The sequence below is a fragment of the Coregonus clupeaformis genome, chromosome 18 (assembly GCF_020615455.1).
Source record: "Coregonus clupeaformis isolate EN_2021a chromosome 18, ASM2061545v1, whole genome shotgun sequence".
Lineage (NCBI taxonomy): Eukaryota > Metazoa > Chordata > Actinopteri > Salmoniformes > Salmonidae > Coregonus > Coregonus clupeaformis.
Window position 1 is genome coordinate 25,088,041 of NC_059209.1, and position 25,518 is coordinate 25,113,558.

The 25,518-nt window shown below is 43.6% G+C and overlaps 1 protein-coding gene across 4 annotated transcripts; it reads right to left on the minus strand.

Moving 5' to 3' along the window:
- Positions 1-3,629: 3,629 nt before the first annotated feature.
- LOC121530628 (poly [ADP-ribose] polymerase tankyrase-1) lies at positions 3,630-24,176 on the minus strand. Of its 4 annotated transcripts, none has more exons than XM_041835733.2 (28): positions 23,633-24,176; positions 22,832-23,056; positions 22,301-22,396; positions 21,967-22,003; positions 21,758-21,833; positions 16,870-16,890; positions 15,216-15,310; positions 14,980-15,046; positions 14,649-14,835; positions 12,725-12,846; positions 12,321-12,412; positions 12,033-12,111; positions 11,623-11,794; positions 11,258-11,337; positions 10,965-11,110; positions 10,521-10,686; positions 10,057-10,276; positions 9,590-9,699; positions 8,695-8,883; positions 7,930-8,170; positions 7,486-7,568; positions 7,207-7,327; positions 6,393-6,490; positions 5,607-5,681; positions 4,970-5,075; positions 4,579-4,774; positions 4,219-4,375; positions 3,630-3,990 (listed from the first exon to the last, which is right to left on the minus strand). In XM_041835733.2, exons 1-28 carry the CDS (start codon positions 24,084-24,086, stop codon positions 3,904-3,906), a joined length of 3,798 nt encoding a protein of 1,265 aa, XP_041691667.2. In that variant the 5' UTR covers positions 24,087-24,176; the 3' UTR covers positions 3,630-3,903. The 4 variants fall into 4 exon arrangements, with proteins under 4 accessions (XP_041691667.2, XP_041691668.2, XP_041691669.2 ...); XM_041835734.2 differs by having other exon boundaries at positions 4,579-4,765; positions 23,633-24,174; XM_041835735.2 differs by lacking the exon at positions 16,870-16,890.
- Between the last annotated feature and the right edge of the window lie 1,342 nt (positions 24,177-25,518).

Below are 25,518 nucleotides of genomic sequence, written 5' to 3' on the forward strand. Positions count from 1 at the left end.
TCGAGTTGGTGAAGTAATTGCATCTCTAAGGAGATCCACCACAAACATGATTCCTGCACGATCCAATCTGTAGCGTCTCAATAATTCCCTGTCATCCAGTGTTTGCAGGACATCTCTCCTGCCTCCTCTGTTGGCCATTTTGTGCAGCTGCTTAGGGTAACTCCTAAGCCACTAAAAGTCCTCTTCCCTGCTCTTAGCAGATCTCGCCTTAGGAGCCCTTTTAAGCGCTAGGACTCTTGAGGAATAGCTTTTATATTAACTGGGATTTTCGTGTCACTTTTAGGGGAAATTCTAAGAACGTCATGCCTCTGAGAATTTTCTTAGAATTTGGCCGCTAGGAGCCACTTTTTGCACAAAAATTATTTAGAGATACGGGCCCAGGTGTTGAACGGATCAAGCTGTTGGGATTTTTGTTTTTAAATCAAGGTATCCATGCCTCATACATCTTTCAACTTAAGTGCTTTTAAAAGCATTATCAGCTCTGTAATTACTTTTCTCTACTACTAAATCATGTTTAACTTCTGCATTGTTAGACATTGCGTTTTGTAACGTTTGGCTATACTAATTGCATATTTAATACTGTATCTTACAAACTGTAATGAATAATCATAGCCAACATGTAAATAAAATGACCAACAAACTGCTCTTTTTTTTTTTTTTAGGGGGTAGATCAGCTTAATATTGCAGATAGATTGTAACTTCCATCAATGTAATTGTCTGTATCACTTCCAATCCCCCATGTTTTTTATATACAGTGAGGGAAAAAAGTATTTGATCCCCTGCTGATTTTGTACGTTTGCACACTGACAAAGAAATGATCAGTCTATAATTTTAATGGTAGGTTTATTTGAACAGTGAGAGACAGAATAACAAAAAGAAAAACAAAGAAAAACGCATGTCAAAAATGTTATAAATTGATTTGCATTTTAATGAGGGAAATATGTTTTTGATCCCCTCTCAATCAGAAAGATTTCTGTCTCCCAGGTGTCTTTTATACAGGTAACGAGCTGAGATTAGGAGCACACTCTTAAAGGGAGTGCTCCTAATCTCAGTTTGTTACCTGTATAAAAGACACCTGTCCACAGACGCAATCAATCAGATTCCAAACTCTCCACCATGGCCAAGACCAAAGAGCTCTCCAAGGATGTCATGGAAAAGATTGTAGACCTACACAAGGCTTGAATGGACTACAAGACCATCACCAAGCAGCTTGGTGAGAAGGTGACAACTGTTGGTGCGATTATTCGCAAATGGAAGAAACACAAAATAACTGTCAATCTCTCTCGGCCTGGGGCTCCATGCAAGTTCTCACCTCGTGGAGTTGCAATGATCATGAGAACGGTGAGGAATCAGCCCAGAACTACACGGGAGGATCTTGTCAATGATCTCAAGGCAGCTGGGACCATAGTCACCAATAACTATTGGTAACACACTACGCCGTGAAGGACTGAAATCCTGCAGCGCCCGCAAGGTCCCCCTGCTCAAGAAAGCACATATACAGGGCCGTCTGAAGTTTGCCAATGAACATCTGAATGATTCAGAGGAGACCTGGGTGAAAGTGTTGTGGTCAGATGAGACCAAAATCGAGCTCTTTGGCGTCAACTGAACTCGCCGTGTTTGGAGAAGGAGGAATGCTGCCTATGACCCCAAGAACACCATCCCCACCGTCAAACATGGAGGTGGAAACATTATGCTTTGGGGGTGTTTTTCTGCTAAGGGGACAGGACAAACTTCACCGCATCAAAAGGACGATGGACGGAGCCATGTACCGTCAAATCTTGGGTGAGAACCTCCTTCCCTCAGCCAGGGCATTGAAAATGGGTCGTGGATGGGTATTCCAGCATGACAATGACCCAAAACACACGGCCAAGGCAACAAAGGAGTGGCTCAAGAAGAAGCACATTAAGGTCCTGGAGTGTCCTAGCCAGTCTCCAGACCTTAATCCCATAGAAAATCTGTGGAGGGAGCTGAAGGTTTGAGTTGCCAAACGTCAGCCTCGAAACCTTAATGACTTGGAGAAGATCTGCAAAGAGGAGTGGAACAAAATCCCTCCTGAGATGTGTGCAAACCTGGTGGCCAACTACAAGAAACGTCTGACCTCTGTGATTGCCAACAAGGGTTTTGCCACCAAGTACTAAATCATGTTTTGCAGAGGGGTCAAATACTTATTTCCCTCATTAAAATGCAAATCAATTTAACATTTTTGACATGCGTTTTTCTGTATTTTTGTTGTTGTTATTCTGTCTCTCACTGTTCAAATAAACCTACCATTAAAACTATAGACTGATCATGTCTTTGTCAGTGGGCAAACGTACAAAATCAGCAGGGGATCAAATACTTTTTTTCCCTCACTGTATATATATATATATATATATATACACACACAAACACACACACACACCATTTTTTAAAAATATATTCCCCTTCATTACTTTCCAACCCCACCACCCTTTCCCTAATTGGAGTAAACTAGTGAACAACAATGCTTAGGCCTCTACTTCCAGCTTATACTTACTATATACAAACTGCTCTTACATGGACAACGTTTATTCAAAAAGTAGACATAATCAAGGCCAGAAAGGAATTTAGACTTAATTTACAATAAAACTCCAAATGACAATGTTAAACATCAACTGTGATACACATCCATTTACACAACCTGTACATACATAATTTTTTTACCATTACATTTGCAATTAATTTCAAATAACTTAAATAGTATCCATTTAAAAGTGCAAATCTTTACGCATGGATTTGAAGTCCATGAATAAGACCATGGCAATCCGGGTTGTGGAGTTCACACTTCTTGTGCAACAAATAATATGTCCGAGTAGATGACTGCTCTTCTAAATCATGTGTGTTCTCCTCGTATAATTATAATTCCTAATACTATGGTTCTCCTGATGTCCTGCTTTATCTGGAATATACCTCAGGCATGTAGTAAGGTCATTCAAGAAGAGTCCATGAATAGCAATCCTATTAATAATAGAGTAATCCATGTGGTACTAGTGTTATCTGTATCATTATAAATCACAAATATCATCAGCTATTCAATGGCTATACAGTATGTATGTATGTATGTAAGGAAGGCTGGGCGGGGGGCAGTATTACAGGGGTTACAGACTGGTTGAGAACAACAGCGTTGAAAAGAGGTGATTCTCCAAGTCACAAGACATGATTAGGTGAGAATGGTAGACAATTATTCTGACCACTGCAGGGCAGATGAGGGCGAATCTCTACAACCCCCTCTCCAGGGGTAGAAAGTGGGGAACCCACACCCGATATTTGCCATACATGCGCCTGTCTATACATGCAGCCAATGCAAAGGAAACTGAAAGCCTATCACCACAAGCAGGAGATAATATACAACAGTTTATTTAATATTATAAACTGGGTGGTTCGAGCCCTGATTGGTTGAAAGCCGTGGTATATCAGATCGTATACCACGGGTATGAAAAAAATATATTTATACTGTTCTAATTACGTTGGTAACCAGTTTATAATAGCAATAAGGCATCTCTGGGGTTTGTGGTATTTGGCCAATATACCACAGCTAAGGGCTGTATCCAGGCACTCCGCGTTGCGTCATGCTTAAGAACAGCCCTTAGCTGTGGTATATTGGACATATACCACACCTCCTCGGGCCTTATTGCTTAAATATATTACAGTATATTTCATAGTATATTACAGTATATTACAATATATTTCATGTCATCTGCCCAGTCTACGGTTACTGTACTGGACAAGAAGAATGGAACTGGAACTCAGTCTGTGATGAAAATAAAAAGGTTTAGGCATTACAATAAAACAGAAAAAAACACCAAAAAGCTTCAGTCATGTGTTGTGGGTCAGGAGGACTGTGTTCAGGAACTGTGTGTGTGAGATTGGTCTGGTGGTGCAGGACTAGGTCTTCTGATCCTCTCCTGCAGCAGACGCGGCTGTGCTCTCCGGCTTAAGGATCTGATAGGTGATGAGATACTCTGGGTAGGCCTGCCAACACACATGGGACAGAAGTCAATGAGAAGAGCAAATAATAAGTACTGGATTACAAAGCAATTTCAAAGGAGATTTTCCATTGTGGATTCTTTAGTCCAGGTCTAGGCTTAAATCTGTGTCCGGGAAACCGGCCCCTAACGTGTAAAAACTTCTGCCTGATTGCCTAATGTCTGGACTTGTCTTTGAGGGGATAAATAAAGTAGAATTCAATTTAAGTCTCACCTGCTCCCCTCTGTAGATGACGTACTCTGCGTAGGCCAGGCCGTTGACGCTGGGCCGGCCAATCACAGAGTGGTGTCCAGGGGGGGCGTGGGCCATCTTCATGGCACTGAACTGGAGGAAGGACTTCCCCAGGGTCACACGGCAGAATAACATCTGCCTGTAGGTCACGGAGAACAGGGGTCAAATGATGGTTCACTAATGAGGTTTCATAATTATCATAGCTCTGATGAAGGCCATGATTGATTGATAGATTAATTGATTGAGAGAGAGGCACTAGTTTGGCAACAGTCTATTCATGAGTAATAGCAGTAAAGCCTCAATGCACCTAAATATGTGTTCTTTCCATCGATCATGTCTCACCTGTGGCACAGGTAACAGGAGCGGTCTTTGTGAGTGGGGCATCCGGTGCCGCCCCCGATGCCATACACATACTGGTTACTCTTAGAGGAGTTCTCAGCAAAGTAGATCCCTGCTCCAAACATCCCTCCGATGTACGCATGCCGCTCGTCAAAGCCTTTGTGGATGATGGCATTTATGAACGGAGAACCTGGAGAACCAAAAGACATGAAACAAGAACAAATGTCAAATACGACTGAAATTCGTATTTGTAAAAAACAAGAAATAATGACAAACACGGTTAACATTTTTCTAGTGATAATCAGTTAAGACATAATTTTTGTTGTTGAATTAACAAGGAGCGTGGTAAAAAATAAAACAGGTCGTAATATGAATATGGAATATGTCTTGTTACCATGGAAGAGCATACGCTCATTGTGGTGGTTGTGGTTCTCATCGGAGATCTCCTTCTGGCGGTGTGTGTATCGCTCCCGCAGCTTCTTATTGACCACCTTCTGAATCTGCATGGACACACAGACAGGAATAAACTACAGCAGCAATACTAATGACTTCTAATCTTCCTTCCTTTTCAGAAGATGGAATCATTAACACTACCAGAGTTCCTGAAACCATAGTGCAGGGGTAGGCAACTAGATTCAGCCCAATGCCAATTTTTGTCAAACGAATGATCGGGGGGCCGGAACATAATTATAATAATTTGTACACTGCAAACTGACCACAACTAAGCTCAAAAAGACACTATTTGAAAATAAGTCATTTCATACCTTGATTACATTAAGACAGGATCACGTCTCGTGTTATTCGTGAGAATACTTGGGAACAGATTTCCTAAATTAAACTAATTTTTGCTGAATTCCTCATGAATTCAGAAAAGAAATGTAATTTTAAAAAAAAACTTGCGGGCAGCCTGTTGCCAACCCCTGCCATTGTGCATTCTTACCAATCAATAAATGTGATGGAGGATGAGCTCCATCCTATGAGCAAATGTAGCGAGTAGAGCGTGTAGTACTGTAATATCATGTACAGCTGACCTTGATGATGTTGTATCTGCTGAACACCCCTCCTGCGTTGCCTCCATCCCTGTGTTCTCGGATGGTACTTTGCATCTGGAGCAGAGAGAAAAATAAACATGAAACGTCTTAAAATCACAGGAATTCATTCGATTTCTCTAAACATGGCACTCAGTTGGTACAGAATCTTCACTCAGCTTCATTAGGATGCTGTAGTTTTCTTTATCAGTACTCAGACCAGAGTGTGATGAGGTCAACTCACAGAATCAAATATAATACATGCGTATACAATATACACCAGTGTACAAAACATTAGGAACACCTTCCTAATATTGAACAGAACAGCCTCAATTCATTTGAGCATGGACTCTACAAGGAGTCAAAAGCATTCCACAGGGATGCTGGCCCATGTTGACTGCAATTCTTCCAACAGTTGTGTCAAGTTGGCTGGATGTCCATTCTTGATACATATGGGAAACTTTTGAGCGTGAAAAAGCCAGCAGCGTTGCAGTTCAAGACACAAACTGGTGTGCCTGGCACCTACTACCATACACTGTTCAAAGGCACTTACATATTTTGTCTTGCCCATTCACCCTCTGAATGGCACACATACACAATCCATGTCGCAAGGCTTAAAAATCTTTCTTTAATGGTCTCCTCCCCTTCATCTACACTGATTGAAGTGGATTTAACAAGTGACATCAATAAGGAATCATAGCTTTCACCTGGTCAGTCTATGTCATGGAAAGAGCAGGTGTTCCTAATGTTTTGTACACTCCGTGTATCTCTCTGTATGGGTGTACCCACCTCCTCCTCCACTGATTGGCCCTCCTTGTCGTCAGGGGCAAGGTCAATGAGGACTGTGCCCTGGTTGGCACAGTGGAATGTCAGGTACGGGTTGGCACCTGGAGAACAAACAAATAACCTGTTACGCACTCATGCTTTGTTACACATTGGGTTGGCTTCCCACCTATACTTTCAGGGCCAGTTTCCCAGACGTATATTAGGCCTAGTGCTGGACAAAAAAAAGAGCACTAAACTTTGAAAAGCAAGTCAGGTAACGATCGTTTTTTGGTCTTAAAGGGGCAGTGTTGCATTTTGAGACAGGCTTGAATAAGCTAAGTAGCCAATAGGCAGAGGGTAGCTAGCACAACTTGTCTGATTCTCTGTAATAATGGTATGGGAATAATAATGCATTTTATTTGTTTTCTTGCGTCAAACAACAATTTCAGTCACCTCCTTGTCTGAAGGACAAGTGGATAAACAGGTTAATGTCAAGCCTCGCATGTTTTTTAAAAAGTCTCATGGAATGTAGGCCTACATTGAACACCAAACATTGGCTGCTACTGTAGGCTGAATGATAAAACAGCTATTTCCATGTTAAAATGTTACGGGGCGCATTTTTTTTTCTCCACTCTGGTAGGCCTACAATATGATCAAATAGCCACAGTAGCCTACTTGGTCACTGTTAAAACTGTAACTTAAAGCAGGTACAGCCTCAGTGTTCACAGTAAACACGTGCTGGAAGTTGCACAGAATTTTCACAACGTTCAAGTTTGCGCTCAGCAGACCAGAAATGTACTCAGTGTCTAAAAAAATGTCAGGGAACATTGGTCCAGACCTTGTAGTCCTCCCAGCAGCCTCTCTACTCCCTTGATTAGTTTGTGTCGGTGGCCGTAGGCGTTGATCCCAATCTCCTTCAGCTCCTCGTGACCCATGTCAGCCAGAACATCCAGAGAGATCTGGGTGAGAACAGGACATTTAATTCAGAGCAGGGATCCTGAACTGTGTCATGACAACAGCAACTTCAAGAGGGGGAAAAAGACAGATGTCAGACTAATTAGATGCCCTGTTAAATAAGTTATGATATAGCATAAAACTCTATCATTAAAACAGTCACCTGTTCTCTCTCAAAGATGTCCCTCAGATGTTCCAGACCCAAGCTCTTCAAGAACTGACTGATGTTCATGTCCAACATCGCCACTGGAATACAAAGCAAATTCAATATGTGAGTAAAATGATAGTCAATACAGATGAATCAGTATGGCCCTTAGTCTTCAACCAGACTTCATTATACATTTTGTATTGTAGATATGTAGTGCCGTAATAATGTTATATGATGTACTGTTTTATATGTAATGTACATGCTTTAATGTGTTTGGACCCCAGGATGAGTAGCTGCTGCCTTGGCAGCAGCTAATAGGGATCCCTAATAAATACAAATACAAATCCAGTGAGTCAAAGCTGGTGATGGAGTTAAGATCTGTTGAATCTACAAGAATATATCAGCTACATGCTAAAACCCCGGCCCCAGTTTCGATCCTGGCTCTATAGCGCTACTTACATGCTCCCTCCTTCCTCTCAGAGCCCGTGGCCCCGTCGGCCACCCCGGAGGTCCCTGCGGCTCCCAGCTCATTGAGGGGCCCGGCCAGGTTGTCGATGCTGCTGGCTGCAGACAGGCAGGAGGGCGTGGAGGCCGGGGAGATGACCGAGCCGGCGCTGACCACTGTGGCCTGGGGCTTGAAGCAACTGGGCAGGGCGTCTGGGGGCATGGCATCCATCAGCAGGGCCCGGATGTCATCAGCCTGAGAGGAAGACATAATTAGATGGAGAAACCATGGGTCAGAACTGGTTGGTCTAAATGTTTGAATTTCAGGCTGTTTCAGTATTGGCCAAATCTCTAGTTTCTGCTAAGTGTGTCAAAATATATAAATGGGAAAAATGGTAAGCATTTAGAACGGTATGGTGCATAAAGATGGCAGCCCCCATGTACTTCTAACAAATGCCTAACTTGCCAAGTTCACCGTACTGTATCGTTCATCTTTTTGTATGGGCATTAGCACAGTAAACACGATTCCAATTCTAGCTCCAAGACGGCGGCAATTAGAAAAAACAAAAAAGTAGATTGTTCTGATTTATAGGCAGATTGAACCATGTCGCGCGCCGTAGTTAAACTGTGGATAGTGCGCAAACGATTGCGTCAGATCTGAATTCCTATCTTTATGCACCTTCACCATTCAAGCAAATGTCTGCCAGTAACAGCAAAAAACAACACTTCATTTTGTGGCATTGCTAGCTGCTCTAACAGTAGGAGATCAAGGCGTGTTACCGTGGCCAGGTCCAGTGCAGTCTGTCCCTCCTGATTCTTCATGGTGGGGTCCGCTCCGTGGGCCAGCAGGAGAGCACACAGCTGGGTCCGGCCCTTCTGAGCCGCCTCATGGAGGGGGGTGAAGGCCCACTTGTCTGTAGCATTCACACACGTGTTGAACTTTATCAGGAGGGCAGCAATGTCCACATGCTGTAGGAGAGAAGAGGAAAGACAGGAGAGGAGCGATTGAGGAGAGGAGCAGAGGATAGAAGTAGCAGATGAGAGGAGAGACTAAATTAGTAACACGATTGAATCATGACATGCCCAGAAACTGATGACAGCCACGCTGTTCCATATCTTCTTAAGCTTTCCACAAGGTGACTTTCATCACAGCGTGGGTGTTTTGTCCTTGTATTTGCTGTACGGGTTTCTATAAGGTTTTGTAACCCAAACAATATCTAAAAAGTCTTACATTTACGTCATTTAGCAGACGCTCTTATCCAGAGCGACTTACAGTTGGTGAGTGCATACATTAGAATTTTTTATATATATATTTTTTTTATACTGGCCCCCCGTGGGAATCAAACCCACACGTTGCAAACACCATGCTCTACCAACTGAGCTACATCCCTGTCGGCCATTCCCTCCCCTACCCTGGACGACGCTGGGCCAATTGTGCGCCGCCTCATGGGTCTCCCGGTCGCGGCCGGCTTCCACAGAGCCTGGAGTCGAACCAGGATCTCTAGTGGCACAGCTAGCAGTGCGATGCAGTGCCTTAGATCCAAGCTGTTACATATCTTAGGCCTCAAGGTCACAGCGTAGGTATTTTGTATGCATTATCTATGTTATAAACCCTTAGGCCAAACCGTACAGCATGTACAATGTCTTCCGAGGCGTAATCTTTGTGCCGACTCACCCCGTAGGAGGCAGCGTTGTGCAGGGGGATGAGGCCTCCTTTGTCCTGTGCGTTGACATCAGCCCCATGCTCCAGGAGATACTCTGCCACCTCCAGGTTGTTGTAGCCAGCTACAGAGGTGGGAAACAAGACGGATGACAACATGGCAGTCTACCGTACAAAAAAACCTGAATGAAAGATCTTTCTGTAATGTGTCAAAGTAATAATATAGCTCCAAATGATCAAACTGTCCAGGGTTTGATGATTTGCCTGTCATCCTTTTATGTAAGGGGATCTACTTATGTTTGAGTGGTAAAGGTCTGTGTCTGGTTTCCACATTTTCCATTCAATGAATTGATTCCACTGCTTTGCGGTTTAGGCTGGGTAATTGTAAAGCACTTTGTGACAACTGCTGATGTAAAAAGTGCTTTATAAAAATATAAAATGTATTGATTGATTCCACAAATTGATTCTGGTAGGTTCAGTACCTGCAAGGTGCAGGGGGGTGGAGTTGCGTCCCTGTGTGTCTCTACAATTGATGTTCTCTGGGCTGCAGAGTTTCTGGACACGGGCCAGACAGCCCTTCTTAGCAGCATCCAGCAAGGCAGCGTCTCCTCTCAGTAGGTCCTGGATGTCCGTGTCTCCATCCTTCACCATGTCCAGAGGCATGTTACCGTCACGGTTCTTCTTGGTGGGGTCTGCTCCATGCTGGAGCAACACACACAAATACATCATGAATGTACATTAAAAAATACTTTGTTCTGTCGTTGAAAATCTCTTCTAGCTATACACATAGCTACACAGAGACACGTTGGTGCTTTGAGCAAAGTCTATAAAAAGCTATCACAATAAATAATTTGCTGTTTTGACTATAGAAATGCCTCAGTATAGCCTTATTATGCTATTGGGACCTCATCATTTCAGAAGATATGAAAGGCACAGCTAGACTAACCTTGAGGAGCAGTTTGCAGATCTCGTATTTGCCCTTGGCAGCAGCCTCGTGGAGAGGGGTGAACTTCCAGAGGTCAGCTACGTTCACCGACGCCCCGTGTCTCACCAGCAGCTCTGCCACCTCATAGTGACCATAGGAGCAGGCATTGTGGAGGGGCACCAGACCGCTGCAGGACAGACAGACTAGTTAGACCACTGAAGGCACAGAGATCCTATAAATAATGTAATTATATGACTAAAGGTTTCAAGTATTGTACGTATTGAATGCTAAATGTAATCCAATGATAAAGATGTATTCAATGCAGAATGAAAGCCAATACAAAGATATGTATTCAACACAAAGTGAAAGCCTTTTTGCTGACAATCTGAGGTAAAAGTAAATGTCTCTGCAAAGACAGTAAGGAAAGACAGAGGTAGTAGGGTGGACTAGTAAGACAACACGTACCCTTTGTCTTTAGCGTGTACGTCAGCTCCATGATGTAGCAGGTACTCCACCACGGCCACACGGTTGTAGCCTGCAGCAAAGTGCAGAGGGGTGGAGTGACGACCCTCCAGGTCCCGACAGTTCACGTTCTGAGGAGTGCACAGTTGCTACAAAACACAGACGAGACAACATAGACAGAATATCAAAAGTGACAGAGGAAGACATCTTGGATTCATGGTGGTAGGTAGATCATCGTTGATGTATGGAACATGATTGAATTCATGAACCCGAGATGATGTAGCTGATCAGCCTACCTGCACAGTGTCCAAATCTCCAGCCTTGGCGGCTTCCAGAAACCGGTAGTCCACATCAGAGTTACGAGTTGGAACATTTTCTGTAGGAAACGGACCAACATCATGAAATAAAACATACTGTGAAATTTGACAAAGCACTGTGCAATATTTATGGGCAACATAACCGATAGTTTCTTTGTTATACATCCTGCTAACTTACCATCACTGCATAGCCTAGATTTAAAGGCCATATGTATGTAATGAATCTTTCATCAAAATTCATAAAACATCTTAGATGCACACAAGCACCATTGTCAATCCCAATGTAGAGAGTAGAATATAAAAGAGAATCTTTGTATTTAACCCAAGGTGCTCTACTACTGTACCATTGAGGATCTGCTGCACGGCCTCGTTGCCCATCTGTGAGGCAGTGAAGCCCTGCAGGGAGACGATGGCCGGGTCAGCCCCGTAGCTCAGCAGCAGCCTGCATGTCTGGATGTGGCCCGCCAAGGCTGCCCTGTGGAGGGCCGTCTGCCCCAGGGTGTCCACCGCATTCACCTGGAGGGTCGGAGACGGAGGGGGGAGGGAGAAGGACGGGGGAGAAGGACAGAGGGAGAAGGACAGAGGGAATAGTCAGTCACACAAACAGCAACAGACTCAAAGCTAAATGTGATACACTTATTTCATAATCTTTTTTTGTGAAGTTATCAGATATGGAGGCTACGAGCCAGAGAGAGAGATATGACAAGCTAAATGAAATGGTATTTGTTAGACTGAAGAGGCCTGCAGTGTGTACCTTGGCTCCATGTTTCTGCAGCACCTCCAGGATGTCGTTGTGTGCTCTCTCGGCCGCAACATGCAGGGCCGTCATGAAGCTACAGACAGACAGGAAGGAGAGAGCGATTGTTTAGGGGCATTGCTTTCCTTGTGCAGGAATCAGCCTCAGAGGATTCTCATTCTGCAGTTTAACAAGCCAACATTCTTAACTGAAACCAATAGATGCTAAAGTATTTTTTTTTGGGGGGGGCCTCCTATACAATATGTGAAACACTGACATGGTCTCCTCGTTGTAATGGTGTCTTACTCTTTGTTCTTGTCATTGATGTTGGCACCTTTACGCAGCAGCAGCTCTGTCACCTGCTTCCGTTTGGGGTGAGGGGAGGCAACGGCACAGTGCTGAAACAGAGGGACAACACCTTCCATTATATCACTGTATGGAGCATGTGTGAATGCCTTCTCAGGTTTTGTGCTTGTTTATAGTGGTCATCCTAGGTCATGTGTCACACAAACGGATTCTGACAGTGACATAGGATGCATCCCAAATGGCACCCTGTTCCCTATATAGTGCACTACTTTTAATCATGGCCCATAACTTTTCATATAGGAAATAGGGTGCCATTTTAGACATCCATAGCTGTTGATTATGAGGTAACGTTCTGTGTCACTGTGACATTGAGCATTAGCCAGAAGGAGCAGTGATGACCTCACCAGGGCGGTCTCATTGGTCTGTGGGTGTTTGAAGCTGATGATCTCCAGGGCCAGGGTCTTCTTCACCTTGGCCATGTCTGCCTCCCGAGCTGCCTGGAGCAGCGAATGACCTTTAAACTCATCTGGATGGCAGAAAGGAGATTGAACGAAAAGGGGAGATTGAAATGTGAGAAGAGCCGAGGGCCGACGCAGACATTCTCATCGGTCTGTAGTCTTTGTGAATTGAGAGAGTAGTCTGTGTGCAAGTGTTTTTTCATTATCATGTATATAAAAATGTGCGCACACATGTATACAGTGCATTCCGAAAGTATTCAGACCCTTTGACTTTTTCCACATTTTGTTACGTTACAGCCTTATTCTAAAATGGATTAAGTAAATTGATTTGCCTCATCAATCTACACACAATACCCCATAATGACAAAGCAAAAACAGGTTTGTAGAAATGTTTGCAAATTTATGAGAAAATAAAGAACTAAAATATCACATTTAAATGAGTATTCAGACCCTTTACTCAGTACTTTGTTGAAGCACCTTTGGCAGCCTCGAGTCTTCTTGGGTATGACGCTACAAGCTTGGCACACCTGTATTTGGGGAGTTTCTCCCATTCTTCTCAAGCTCTGTCAGGTTGGATGGGGAGCGTCACTGCACAGCTATTTTCAGGTCTCTCCATAGGTTTGATCGGGTTCAAGTCCGGGCTCTGGCTGGGCCACTCAAGGACATTCAGAGACTTGTCCCGAAGCCACTCCTGCGTTGTCTTGGCTGTGTGCATAGGGTCGTTGTCCTGTTGGAAGGTGAACCTTCACCCCAGTCTGACGTCCTGAGTGCTCTGGAGCAGGTTTTCATCAAGGATCTCTGTACGTTGCTGCGTTCATCTTTCCCTCGATCCTGACTAGTCTCCCAGTCCCTGCCGCTGAAAAACATCCCCACAGCATGATGCTGCCACCACCATGCTTCAGCATAGGGATGGTGCCAGGTTTCCTCCAGATGTGACGCTTGGCATTCAGGCCAAAGAGTTCAATCTTGGTTTCATCAGACCAGAGAATCTTGTTTCTCATGGTCAGAGTCTTTAGGTGCCTTTTGGCAAACTCCAAGCGGGCTGTCATGTGCCTTTTACTGAGTGGCGGCTTCCGTCTGGCCACTCTACCATAAAGGCCTGATTGGTGGAGTGCTGCAGAGATGGGAGAACCTTCCAGAAGGACAACCATCTCCACAGAGGAAATCTGAAGCTCTGTCAGTGTGACCATCGGGTTCTTGGTCACCTCCCTGACCAAGGCCCTTCTCCCTTGATTGCTAAGTTTGGCCGGGCGGCAAGCTCTAGGAAGAGTTTTGGTGGTTTCAAACTTCTCCCATTTAAGAATGATGGAGGCCACTGTGTTATTGTGGACTTTCAATGCTTCAGAAATGTTTTGGTACCCTTCCCCAGATCTGTGCCTCGACACAATCCTGTCTCGGAGCTCTACAGACAATTCCTTCAAACTCATGGCTTGGTTTTTGCTCTGACATGCACTGTCAACTGTGGGACCTTATATAGACAGGTGTGTGCCTTTCCAAATCATGTCCAATCAATTGAACTAACCACAGGTGGACTCCAATCAAGTTGTAGAAACATCTCAAGGATGATCAATGGAAACAGGATGCACCTGAGCTCAATTATGAGTTTCATAGCAAAGGGTCTGAATACTTATGTAAATAAGGTATTTCTGTTTTATTTTTTTTATACATTTGCTAAAATTTCTTCAAACCCGTTTTCGCTTTGTCATTATGTGGTATTGTGTGTAAATTGATGAGGATGTATTTAAAAAAAAAAGAATTTTTAGAATAAGGCTGTAATGTAACAAAATGTGGAAAAAGGGAAGGGGTCTGAATTCTTTCCGAATGCACTGTATATGCACGTGTGTTCTCTCCAGTCTCCCACTGAACTCACAGGTTAGTCTCTCTTTGAGTTCGGGGGTGGGGGCCATGTCCACGGCACTCTTGTTGTGGCAGTTGAGCAGGGTGGGGTCGGCTCCGTGGCTCAGCAGCAAAGAACACACCTCCACACGGTTCTTAGATGCAGCCTCGTGGAGAGGAGTGAACTGCCACAGGTCCATGGCATTTACACACGCTCCATGCTGTAGACAGACAGGAGAGTTGATCAATTATTCTCCATCAATAAAACCAACATTCTAAAATTGGCTAATTAAAGTGGGGCATCAATGACGGGTCTACAGAAATCCATTTTGTAAAAGTGAACTAGAATCTTTTAGAGCCCTTACCTTGAGCAGAAGCTCTGTGACCTCAAAGTGTCCATAGGAGCAGGCGTTGTGGAGAGGGACCAGGCCACTGCCAGAGAGATAGTCATTAAAATGAACAGCTATTTTATTCTATGAATCTGTGGTTGAGACGTTTCTCTGCTGAGAATGTTCTTAGACCAAGAAACAGTGGAGGAAAACAGGCCTTCAAATGGGGCTGTACAAATACAACTAAAGTTTTGTATTGAGTTTGGTCTTACCCTTTGTCCTTGGCATGGACGTCTGCCCTGTGCTGCAGCAGTAGCTGGACGATGCGGACTCTGTTGTAGCCAGCCGCCAAGTGCAGTGGGGTGGACTGGAAGAGAGGACATGTCATTAGACACACAGAGCTCAGAGTCAATACACATCAGAACACACTGCCTTCAGAGAGCCAGAGTGGGTGAATGGCTGATTATGCTAGGAAGCAAATTGTATTGACGAACGGTCTGTGAGTTTTCAATGCAGTTGAATGGTGGAAGGATGCAAGCTCAGAATGGTTCGAGTATTACACCCCAAAACAATCAACCTATTCTCAACCGCCCTGTCTATGCAAGTCTGACAGAACTCTCAGATCATCCATCTTAAAAGATACTTCTTAGGTCGCACACTGATGCTAGCTTACCTCAAACAAGTTATGAAAAGGAGAAAAGGGAAATCTGACTTGTCCCTCAACCCCTTCCTTCCAAAACATAATATACAGGATGCTAAAAAGCTGGCTAAGGAAGGATTGAATCTACTGTGTATTCATAACAAATGTTGTGTCGGTCTGTATGGCCATTCCAAATCACATGGTGCCTATGTGAGCCAAGCATAATAATGTTAGTGTACGCAAAGCTGTGGAATAGTTTTCCACCCAGGAGTTTAGCAACAGTTTACCTCACAGACAGAAAGGAAGAAACAGTAGCATTCATGCACTGGTAGGTATCAAGACAGAATAAGACCACTGAACAACTCAGACAGGACAGACCAACAATATCATTCATGTTTGATGAAGGCAATCACAAGGAAAAAAATCAAATAATTCAAAAAGCATGAGCAGCGACGTCAGCATAGCACTTAAAGATGAGAAATTATTGATTTTTCTTAATCCAAGGAACACTACCCATTCAAGACTAGTCGAAGTGACAAGCGGACAGTGTCAAAAATCAAACAAACAAATACATACAATATAGTACAAGAATCAACTGACAAAATGTAAGGTGCAGGCTTCCAGACATGCGCATTTGATCAAAACTGAAAAGTCACAGGCCTACAATAAATATATTGATTGAAGAACAAGAAGTGATTGAAACTTAGCAGAGGTGGGAGGGTGTAAAGTAGTTAGATAGAGGACTGCAGAAAGGGGAGGGTGGCACTGTGGAAATCAGGCAATGTGCTATATTTGAGCTCCAAATCCAATGAGCGAAGCAGGCCATGGCTTCAGAACCACTTACTCACCTCCTCCACCACCACACACACACACCAGACCTGGGTTCAAATAGTAGGTACGCCCATCTGTTTTCTTTTAAATACTTTCAGCATGTGATTGAGCCTGGCTGAAGTGCTAGATAGGCATGGTTTTGGTAGTCCACTTTAGGGACTATTCTGTCTGTACCGTTGCAGCAGGAAAGCTCAATCAAGCACAGCTAATGTATTTGAAAGATAACAAATACCATTTAAACCCAGGTCTGGCACACATATACCCCCCCCCACACACATTCACAGGACAGGAGCATGGGGTAGGAAATATGAAAGTGACCAGTAGACCCATGTCCATGATGTGCAATTAATTACAAGTGAGAGCCAGCGTATTGGTCAAATAAAACATGGATTAAAGAAAAAAATACAAATCACAACAGTGCAACAATCAGGTGGCAGTTATCGAGATAAACTTACCAGCATTTTTTGGGATGTTGACTGATCGACAATGTTGCCAGAGTCACACAAAAAACAAAACAAAACAAAAAATTACAAAATTGTAGTATTTTTATTTCACAGCAAAAAAGGATACTTCTAGCCTATCACCCTTTAAAATGAATGAGAAACACACCGGCATTATCCATTTATATAAATTCAAAGTGACACCAGGTACAATGAGTACACAGCTTTAGGGAAATGTGACTAGTCTCACTGTTGCTCTGTAGTATTCTTAATAAGGCAGGCAGGCTCCCTGGTTATCCCTCAGGAAAAGCCAAAGTGCTTATCCTACACCCACACAAGCCCTCAGACTGGCACAGGCACACTGAGGTGCAGGGAGTGAATGCTTTGTTGTCACCACAGTGTGCCCAAGAGTCTTCTTAACAAACGGCCCATTCATATAAACCCAAATGTGTTCTGCCAACAAAACAGATGGAGGAGGAAACGCTGTTATGATTATAATTTTTTTCAATGAGGATTTCCTAAAATGTCAGTTAGGAACAAGGTAATGTGCTTGGAAAACCTAAATGTCAAAGAATAATGAGTATGATTTTAAATCATCCACTTTAGGGACCTGGTTAGCCAGAGTGAATTATGATGCTAGAAAAATACTGCTCATCCTAGCCAATAGTCTCTAGATGATGCATTATTCATAATTATGAAAAGGAGACCAAGATATGGTTTCTTGCCAACTCTGAGATGGATGCTAGCTTTTTGGCGATGACTTCTCTACTCATGAGAATGCACTGGAAGTGAAAAACTGAATAATTAAAACTGGTGCCAAACAAGACGAGGGGTAACTACATTTACAAATGAGCCAGTACTATTCCACAATTACCAATGCAAAGTAGAGCCTTCTGACTTTAAGTACACACTTTCCTCAGACTGAAGTTAATTGTCAAGTCATGACGCCCTGAGTAGAGAGAGGAGTGCTCTGGTGAAACACAATGCCCTCTGATCCAAACACTAAACTCATCAACAGCTAATAACAATGCAAAGATTAAAATAATCCTAAACAACCACCCTATTACCACAACGCACTCATGACAGGAAGTCAATGACCATGTTTACGTGCGCAGAGTATTCCGGATAGTAGCTCATATCCCGCTTGAGGTCTTTTTCGGGATAACCATTTACATGCACCTTCGATATCCCGCTCACGAGTATCCCTGTCCATGAATTAACAGAATATTCATAATTAAAGTTAATATGGGTTAAATGGAATAGTAACTGAAATATGGACACTGACTGTAGGCCTATAACCTCTCAAATGTAGCGTAATATTAACTCCTGTAGAATTACACATTTCTTGCAGTAAAATGATACAACAAATGTTAATTTTGTCTCTGGAACAGGAGTGTAGAAATATGATTTCTTTCAGTATCTCGAGAAAATGCAAATGCATGTGTAATGTGTCATCTTTGACACTCATGCAAGTAGACAGTATTTCAACCACATAAAATATGCCCCCAAGACGAACTGAAGTCTCATTTGAAACGTGTTTCATAGTTCTCAGCTTTTCGTTTCCTTAAAACCGGTCAAACTGATGACATCAGGAAATTTTGCACAGGGCCAATCTTTACACTGTTTTGGAGTCATTGCGTTTTCTCCCCGGTCCTTAAACGAAACAGACAACTTAACCAATGTTAACTAGGTTACTTTCGCATTCATTCTTTCGATGTAAGACATTCTGGTGAGCACTACTTTATTTAGTCTTCTGGGGCAACAAGTTGACAGAAGAGAAGCTGCATGTAACTATAGTTGACAAACAAATGGCCTACCAAATGTAAGAAACTATAAGCAGAAACGTATAGGCTGTATAACCAGTAGGCTATACGGTCCAGTACAGAGTATCAGCAAAATAAATTATGGAATGATTATGGTTGATCGAATTCCGCAGGTAGCCTACATTTTAAAGCAATTTGTTTGACAATGAGATGAAAACATCACCCAACACCCATGATATGTGAAACTGAGCCTGCGCAGACTGTGAAAAACAACAGTAAATGGGATAAGATGTTTACATGCCACAGTATCCCGTCTAAGATAAGCATATCCCAGGCAATTTATCCGGGTTTCTCATAACCTGGATACAAGCTTTTTTGGGTTATTGTAAACGGGATATGATATTTATACGCGTCAACTCAAACAGAATACTTGAGTATCCCGAATAATAATGAGATATTGGTGTGCATGTAAACGTGGCCAGTGACAGTGTGCTAGAGACACAATGCATTAAGCTAAATTTGGAATTTCTATAACATTTCTACAATCCGTGTTTCCTAATCCGGTCCTCGAGTAGCCCCAACAGCACATTTTTGAAAACCTGACTCAACTTGTCAATGGCTTGATGATTAGTTGGCAAGTAGAATCAGGAGCGCTTGTCTTGGGCTTTTTTTAATTTTGGGAGTACGAGGACAGGAGTTGGGAAACACTGCACAACATGATTTCACATTTTTGTTTTAACCCTAAACTGCCACACCTGATTAAATGAGTCAACTAATCATCAAGCCTTTGACTAATTGAATCAGGTGTGCCAGTTTAGGGTTAAAACAAAACAATCCCAGAGGAGAAGGTTGGGAAACTCTGCACTACATGATAGAATATTAATGGATGTGATAAACATGACCAACTATTCAAAAACAAAAATGTTGATCGATATTGGCGACAACTTGGTTATAGCAAATGTTGGATGTGCAGAAGACAGAGGATCAGTGTTACTAGAATTAGAGGTAACTGAGGGACCAAAATAAAAGTGAAAATATTTCCTATGAATATCCCTCTGCAAAAAACTATTTGGAGCAATACTGAAGGAGTACCAAAATGAACCCTCTGCACACAGGGAATGGTTGAATAGGGTAACATACGTTTATATACAATAAAAAGGATTACATTTCGACTACGATCACAGGAGACAAAATAGTTGGACAGATGGGCATCTTTCAAGTCAAAAATCTGAAAAATCCCATGTTGACATCGCTGTTAAATCAGTGCCTTCGGAAAGTATTCAGACCCCTTGACCCTTCCACATTTTGTTATGTTACAGCCTTATTCTAAAATGGATTAAATAAATACAAATCTCAGCAATCTACACAGAATACCCCATAATGACAAAGCGAAAACAGTTTTAAAAATAAACAGAAATAACTTATTTACATAAGTTTTCAGAGCCTTTGCTATGAGACTCGAAATTGAGCTCAGGTGCATCCTGTTTCCATTGATCATCCTTGAGATGTTTCTACAACTTCATTGGAGTCCACCTGTGGTAAATTCAATTGATTGGACATGATTTGGAAAGGCACACACCTGTCTATACAAGGTCCCACATTTGACAGTGCATGTCAGAGCAAAAACCAAGCCATTAGGTCGAAGGAATTGTCTGTAGAGCTCCGAGACAGGATTGTGTCGAGGCACAGATCTGGGGAACCGTACCAAAGCATTGAAAGTCCCCAAGAACTCAGTGGCCTCCATCATTCTTAAATGGAAGAAGTTTGGAACCACCAAAACTCTTCCTAGAGCTGGCCGCCCGGCCAAACTGAGCAATCAAGGGAGAAGGGCCTTGGTCAGGGAGGTGACCATGAACTCGATGGTCACTCTGACAGAGCTCTAGAGTTCCTATGTGGAGATGGGAGAAACTTCCAGAAGGACAACCATCTCTGCAGCACTCCACCTATCAGGCCTTTATGGTAGAGTGGCCAGACAGAAGTCACTCCTCAGTAAAAGGCACATGACAGCCTGCTTGGAGTTTACCAAAAGGCACCTAAAGAACTCTCAGACCATGAGAAACAAGATTCTCTGGTCTGATGAAACCAAGATTGAACTCTTTGGCCTGAATGCCAAGTGTCACATCTGGAGGAAACCTGGCACCATCCCTACGGTGAAGTATGGTGGTGGCAGCATCATGCTGTGGGGATGTTTTTCAGCGGCAGGGACTGGGAGACTAGTCAGGATCGAGGGAAAGATGAAGGGAGGAAAGTACAGAGAGATCCTTGATGAAAACCTGCTCCAGAGCGCTCAGGACCTCAGACTGGGGCGAAGGTTCACCTTCCAACAGGACAACTACCCTAAGCACACAGCCAAGACAACGCAGGAGTGGCTTCGGGACAAGTTTCTGAATGTCCTTGAGTGGCCCAGCCAGAGCCCGGACTTGAACACGATCAAACATCTCTGGAGAGACCTGAAAATAGCTGTGCAGCAACACTCCCCATCAAACCTGACAGCTTTAGAGGATCTGCAGAGAAGAATGGGAGAAACTCCCCAAATACAGGTGTGCCAAGCTTGTAGTGTCATACCCAAGAAGACTCGATGCTGTAATCGCTGCCAAAGGTGCTTCAACAAAGTACTGAGGAAAGGGTCTGAATACTTATGTAAATGTGATATTTCAACAAAAAAATTGTAATAAATGTGCAAACATTTCTAAGCTCTTTTTGCTTTGTCATGATGGGGTATTGTATGTAGATTGATGAGGAGAAAAAAACAATTTAATCCATTTTAGAATAAGGCTGTAACGTAACAAAATGTGGAAAAAGTCAAGGGGTCTGAATACTTTCCGAAGGCACTGTATATATAATATGGCCTGGGCACAAGTTCAGTCAAATTAAAGCGTCCCCTGCCTAAATCCAATACAATGACACAAATCCTCTTCATAGTGTTCCAAACATAATAATCAGACTAGGATGAGATGGTGTTTTTTATCCCCACACAAGTGACTTTTTTTGGTATGTAGGCTGAAAACAGAGTTTCTCTCCAGACTTTTCTTGCTGTTGGTCACGCCAATATTTAGAACAAATCAAGCATACGCTACATATTATACAACATTAATATAAAGTGTGGGCATGTAAGGTTGTGTAGGCGATATCTTTATTACCTTGCGGCCATCACTGGCATGGCAGTTGACATTTAGTGGGGTCAATAGTGCCATCAGCTTCTCTTCATTGCCACTCCTGTAGCACACAGATCATAAGAGAACAGAAGAAAGATCAAATATTTTGTATTAGAAAATGTTTAAAGATGTGGTAGGTAGCCTAATACTACAAACAGATCACTCCAATGAAACAAGTTGATAAAGATACTCACCTTGCCGCTTCCAGGAGTTCATCTTTCTTATACTCACCTGAATACAAAATATCAGGTTAGAACGGCACAGAGTTCCAAGTCAAGACAAGCCATGATTCAGACAAAAGGTTACAGTCCTGGGCCCGGTTTCCCAAAAGCATCTTATGGCTAAGTTAATCGTTAGAACGATAGGATCCTATGGTTCCAAGATTAACTTAGCCTTAAGATGCTTTTGGAAAAGCGGGCCCAGATCGTTATAGTTGCAGTCACGTAAAATACAAGATACAACATAGGAACGTACCCAACGTAATGGGGGAGAGAACTGGCTGAAAGAGAGTAGTTGTATGAAACTCACCGGTGAGCACAGCCTTGGCAGAGGGGTCTGCCAGATCCAGGGCAGACTTGCCGTCCGTATTACGGATGTTGGGATCAGCGCCATGCTGGAGGAGCACTGTGTGAAGGAGACATAGGAAACAGTTTCATTATTTTAATTCAATTATAGTCTTATACCTTGCAGAGTTTACAGTATTTTAACTACCTATAGTAAATCACCTTAGTAAAGTCAATTCTACATCTGCATTATTTGCTCTTTGGGGGTTTAGTCTGGGTTCTGTATAAGCACTTTGTGACATTTGCTGATGTAAAAAGGGCTTTGTAAATACATTTGATATAAATTTGATTGATTGAATATTGTCAACATAACCTTTCCTGGGCAAATTACCAGGGTTTAAGAGTGTTGAAAGACACAACATTGTACATTTGGGTGCCATAATAAGGCACTGGGAGCAGCAATATCACGGTATTATTTTTTAGCAAAGTACTGGTATTCTCAAGTTTAGGATCTATCTTCAGACACACGATTTTTTTTTGCCACATCCACCCTCACCGATGCACACGTCAATCTTGCCCTTGATGGCTGCCTCATGCAGAGGTGTGTAGTTCCAGTTGTCCCGTGCGTTGGGGTCCGCACCTTGGCACAGCAGTAGACTGACCACCTCCGCGTGGCCAAAGGAGCAGGCGTTGTGCAGGGGGATGAGGCCACCGTCGTCTCTGGCGTGCACGTTAGCACCAGTCTGTAAGAGGTGCTCAACCACATCCTTCCGGCCAAAACCTGACACAGTGACAGACAAAACATGGTCAGTGCATCCAGTGTGACAGTAATGTAATGTCAGTTCTATGAAACAAAACAAAAAAATTAACAGCGCACAATATCAACAACCTAACTAACGTTACTTTTTAGCAGCTCCTCTTGAACAGGTTTTCCCAAACTCGATCGTGCCAAGGAATAGCTTGAGAAACACCCGTCAAAACACACATTTGTGCATTTTTGTTTACGTTTAGCAAGTAGCTAATAACTACTAGGGCTGAGAGACTGAGGCCTTCTGTCCCCATCCGTGTGTGTACTAAACTGTTTTTAGCATTAGCTAGTTAGCCAACTAAGCTAGCTGTTTTCGATGGGCCTTCATCTTGGCAAACTAGTTAGCTAACTAACAGTAGCGAATTAAAATGAGCATTCGTAACTAGTTACAGTACAGTAGCTAACTAATAACTAACCATCCATTCTCGTCGTGGCAGACCAAAATTGTGATATTTTTCACAAGCACCATGCGATGTGTGAAAACACTTCAACCTGCCAACTCGCGCTGACAACACAAAAACAAAGCTTGTTAGCGCTATCTTAACTAACCAGCAGCGAAATGCAGAGGGGTAGATTTTCGTCCGGCCATGTCCTTCGCATTCACATTCACCGAGTCTACAAGTCTCTTCACCCGGGATACATCTCCATTCCGACAGGCCTCAAATAGCTCCCTGAAAGCTCCACCGATCCCACTACTACCGTCGCCAGGGGTCGTGCCTCCTGAACCAGGGCTCGAAACACTACTACTCCCCCCGCCGGAGGTTGTTGTGGTCGGGCTTGTGCTGCTCCCACTGCTGAGGGCCGGGACTGGAAGATCCGGGGAGGCCGAAGGATTCTCCATGCCTGTGCTGCATCCACGCTCACCATCCGGAGGCACGAACGTCGCTGTCATAAGATCAAGCGGCGGAGAGCCCGGCGGACTTACCGAAAGAGAACCGTTTCGTGGCGGAGATTGCAGGTTGCCCTGTTGTTGTTGCTGCGATGAGCGACGAGACACCGCCATTTTCGCAGCAGCTCTCAAGTCAGAGAGGAAGAGGCGAAGCGAGAATGATAACTCAGCCCAAAATCTGTCTTCTCCAGCAGGTGGCGTTTTTCTTTTGCTCACGAAGCGAGGACGGTGTTTTGTATGGAGGTCAATGAGTGTCGAATTTGGTCAACAAAAAATGTAATGGCTTATTTGATTGAATATACGTTTTGTAATGCGTTCGGGTGTTACGAGTGTAATATAAGTAGGAGAAGTGACATCTTGGCAACTTTGAGAAAAAAAACACATTATATTTGAGTTGTGCCTCTTAGTGCTATCTGAGATCCTTGGGGCATCCCTACCCTAACCCTTTTTATCTTTCAACTTGTCGACGGCCCAATGACCCAGGTTAACACTAAGAGGCACAACTCAAATGTAAAGTGTTTTTTCTCACCCTATTAGACTACAATCACCCCTTTTTTCTCAAGTTGCCAGGATGTCACGTGTCCTAACGTTGTGGTAGTACACACGCGATATGCCCTCTCATTGGCAAGAACAGTCCCACTTGATGTTACCTCCCCTCCCATTTTTGAAGACAGTGCTCAAGTATGATGGAAGATCTGTGCTCAAGTCTTGTGTAACCGGTGTGAAATGGCTAGCTAGTTAGCGGTGCGCACTAGTAGCGTTTCAATCGGTAATGTCACTCGCTCTGAGACCTTGAAGTAGTTGTTTCCCTTGCTCTGCAAGGGCCGCCGCTTTTGTGGAGCGACGGGTAACGGTGCTTCGAGGGTGACTGTTGTCGATGTGTGCAGAGGGTCCCTGGTTCAAGCCCAGGTAGGGGCGAGGAGAGGGACGGAAGCAACACTGTTACACTTGCAACAAAAACAGCCCATTCACATTTCTGTGAAAGGCTCATTGGTCCTTCTGGTTGGGAAGGACCGTCAGAGTGGGTTGGCGAGAGACGGGGGGAACGATGGTGGAAGGGAAACAAACAGCTTCACGGAAGCGGATGATGAAGTGGAATCTGAATACAATGGCGGTAGAATCAAGGAGAATTAGAGTATTGTTCAAAATAATGGAAAACGGAGCAAAGTAGGGTACAGTGATGAGAATGACCCTTCTTATCTAGTAGGAGTACGGTTTGTTAATAAGGAGCAGCTGAGCAGATAACATTTACATTTTAGTCATTTAGCAGATGCTCTTATCCAGAGCGATTTACAGTTAGTGAATACATATTTTTTTTATACTGGCCCCCCGTGGGAATCGAACCCACAACCCTGGCGTTGCAAACGCCATGCTCTATCAACTGAGCTACATCCCTGCCGGCCATTCCCTCCCCTACCCTGGACGACGCTGGGCCAATTGTGCGCCGCCCATGAGTCTCCCGGTCGCGGCCGGCTGCGACAGAGCCTGGATTCGAACCAGGATCTCTAGTGGCACAGTTAGCACTGCGATGCAGTGCCTTAGACCA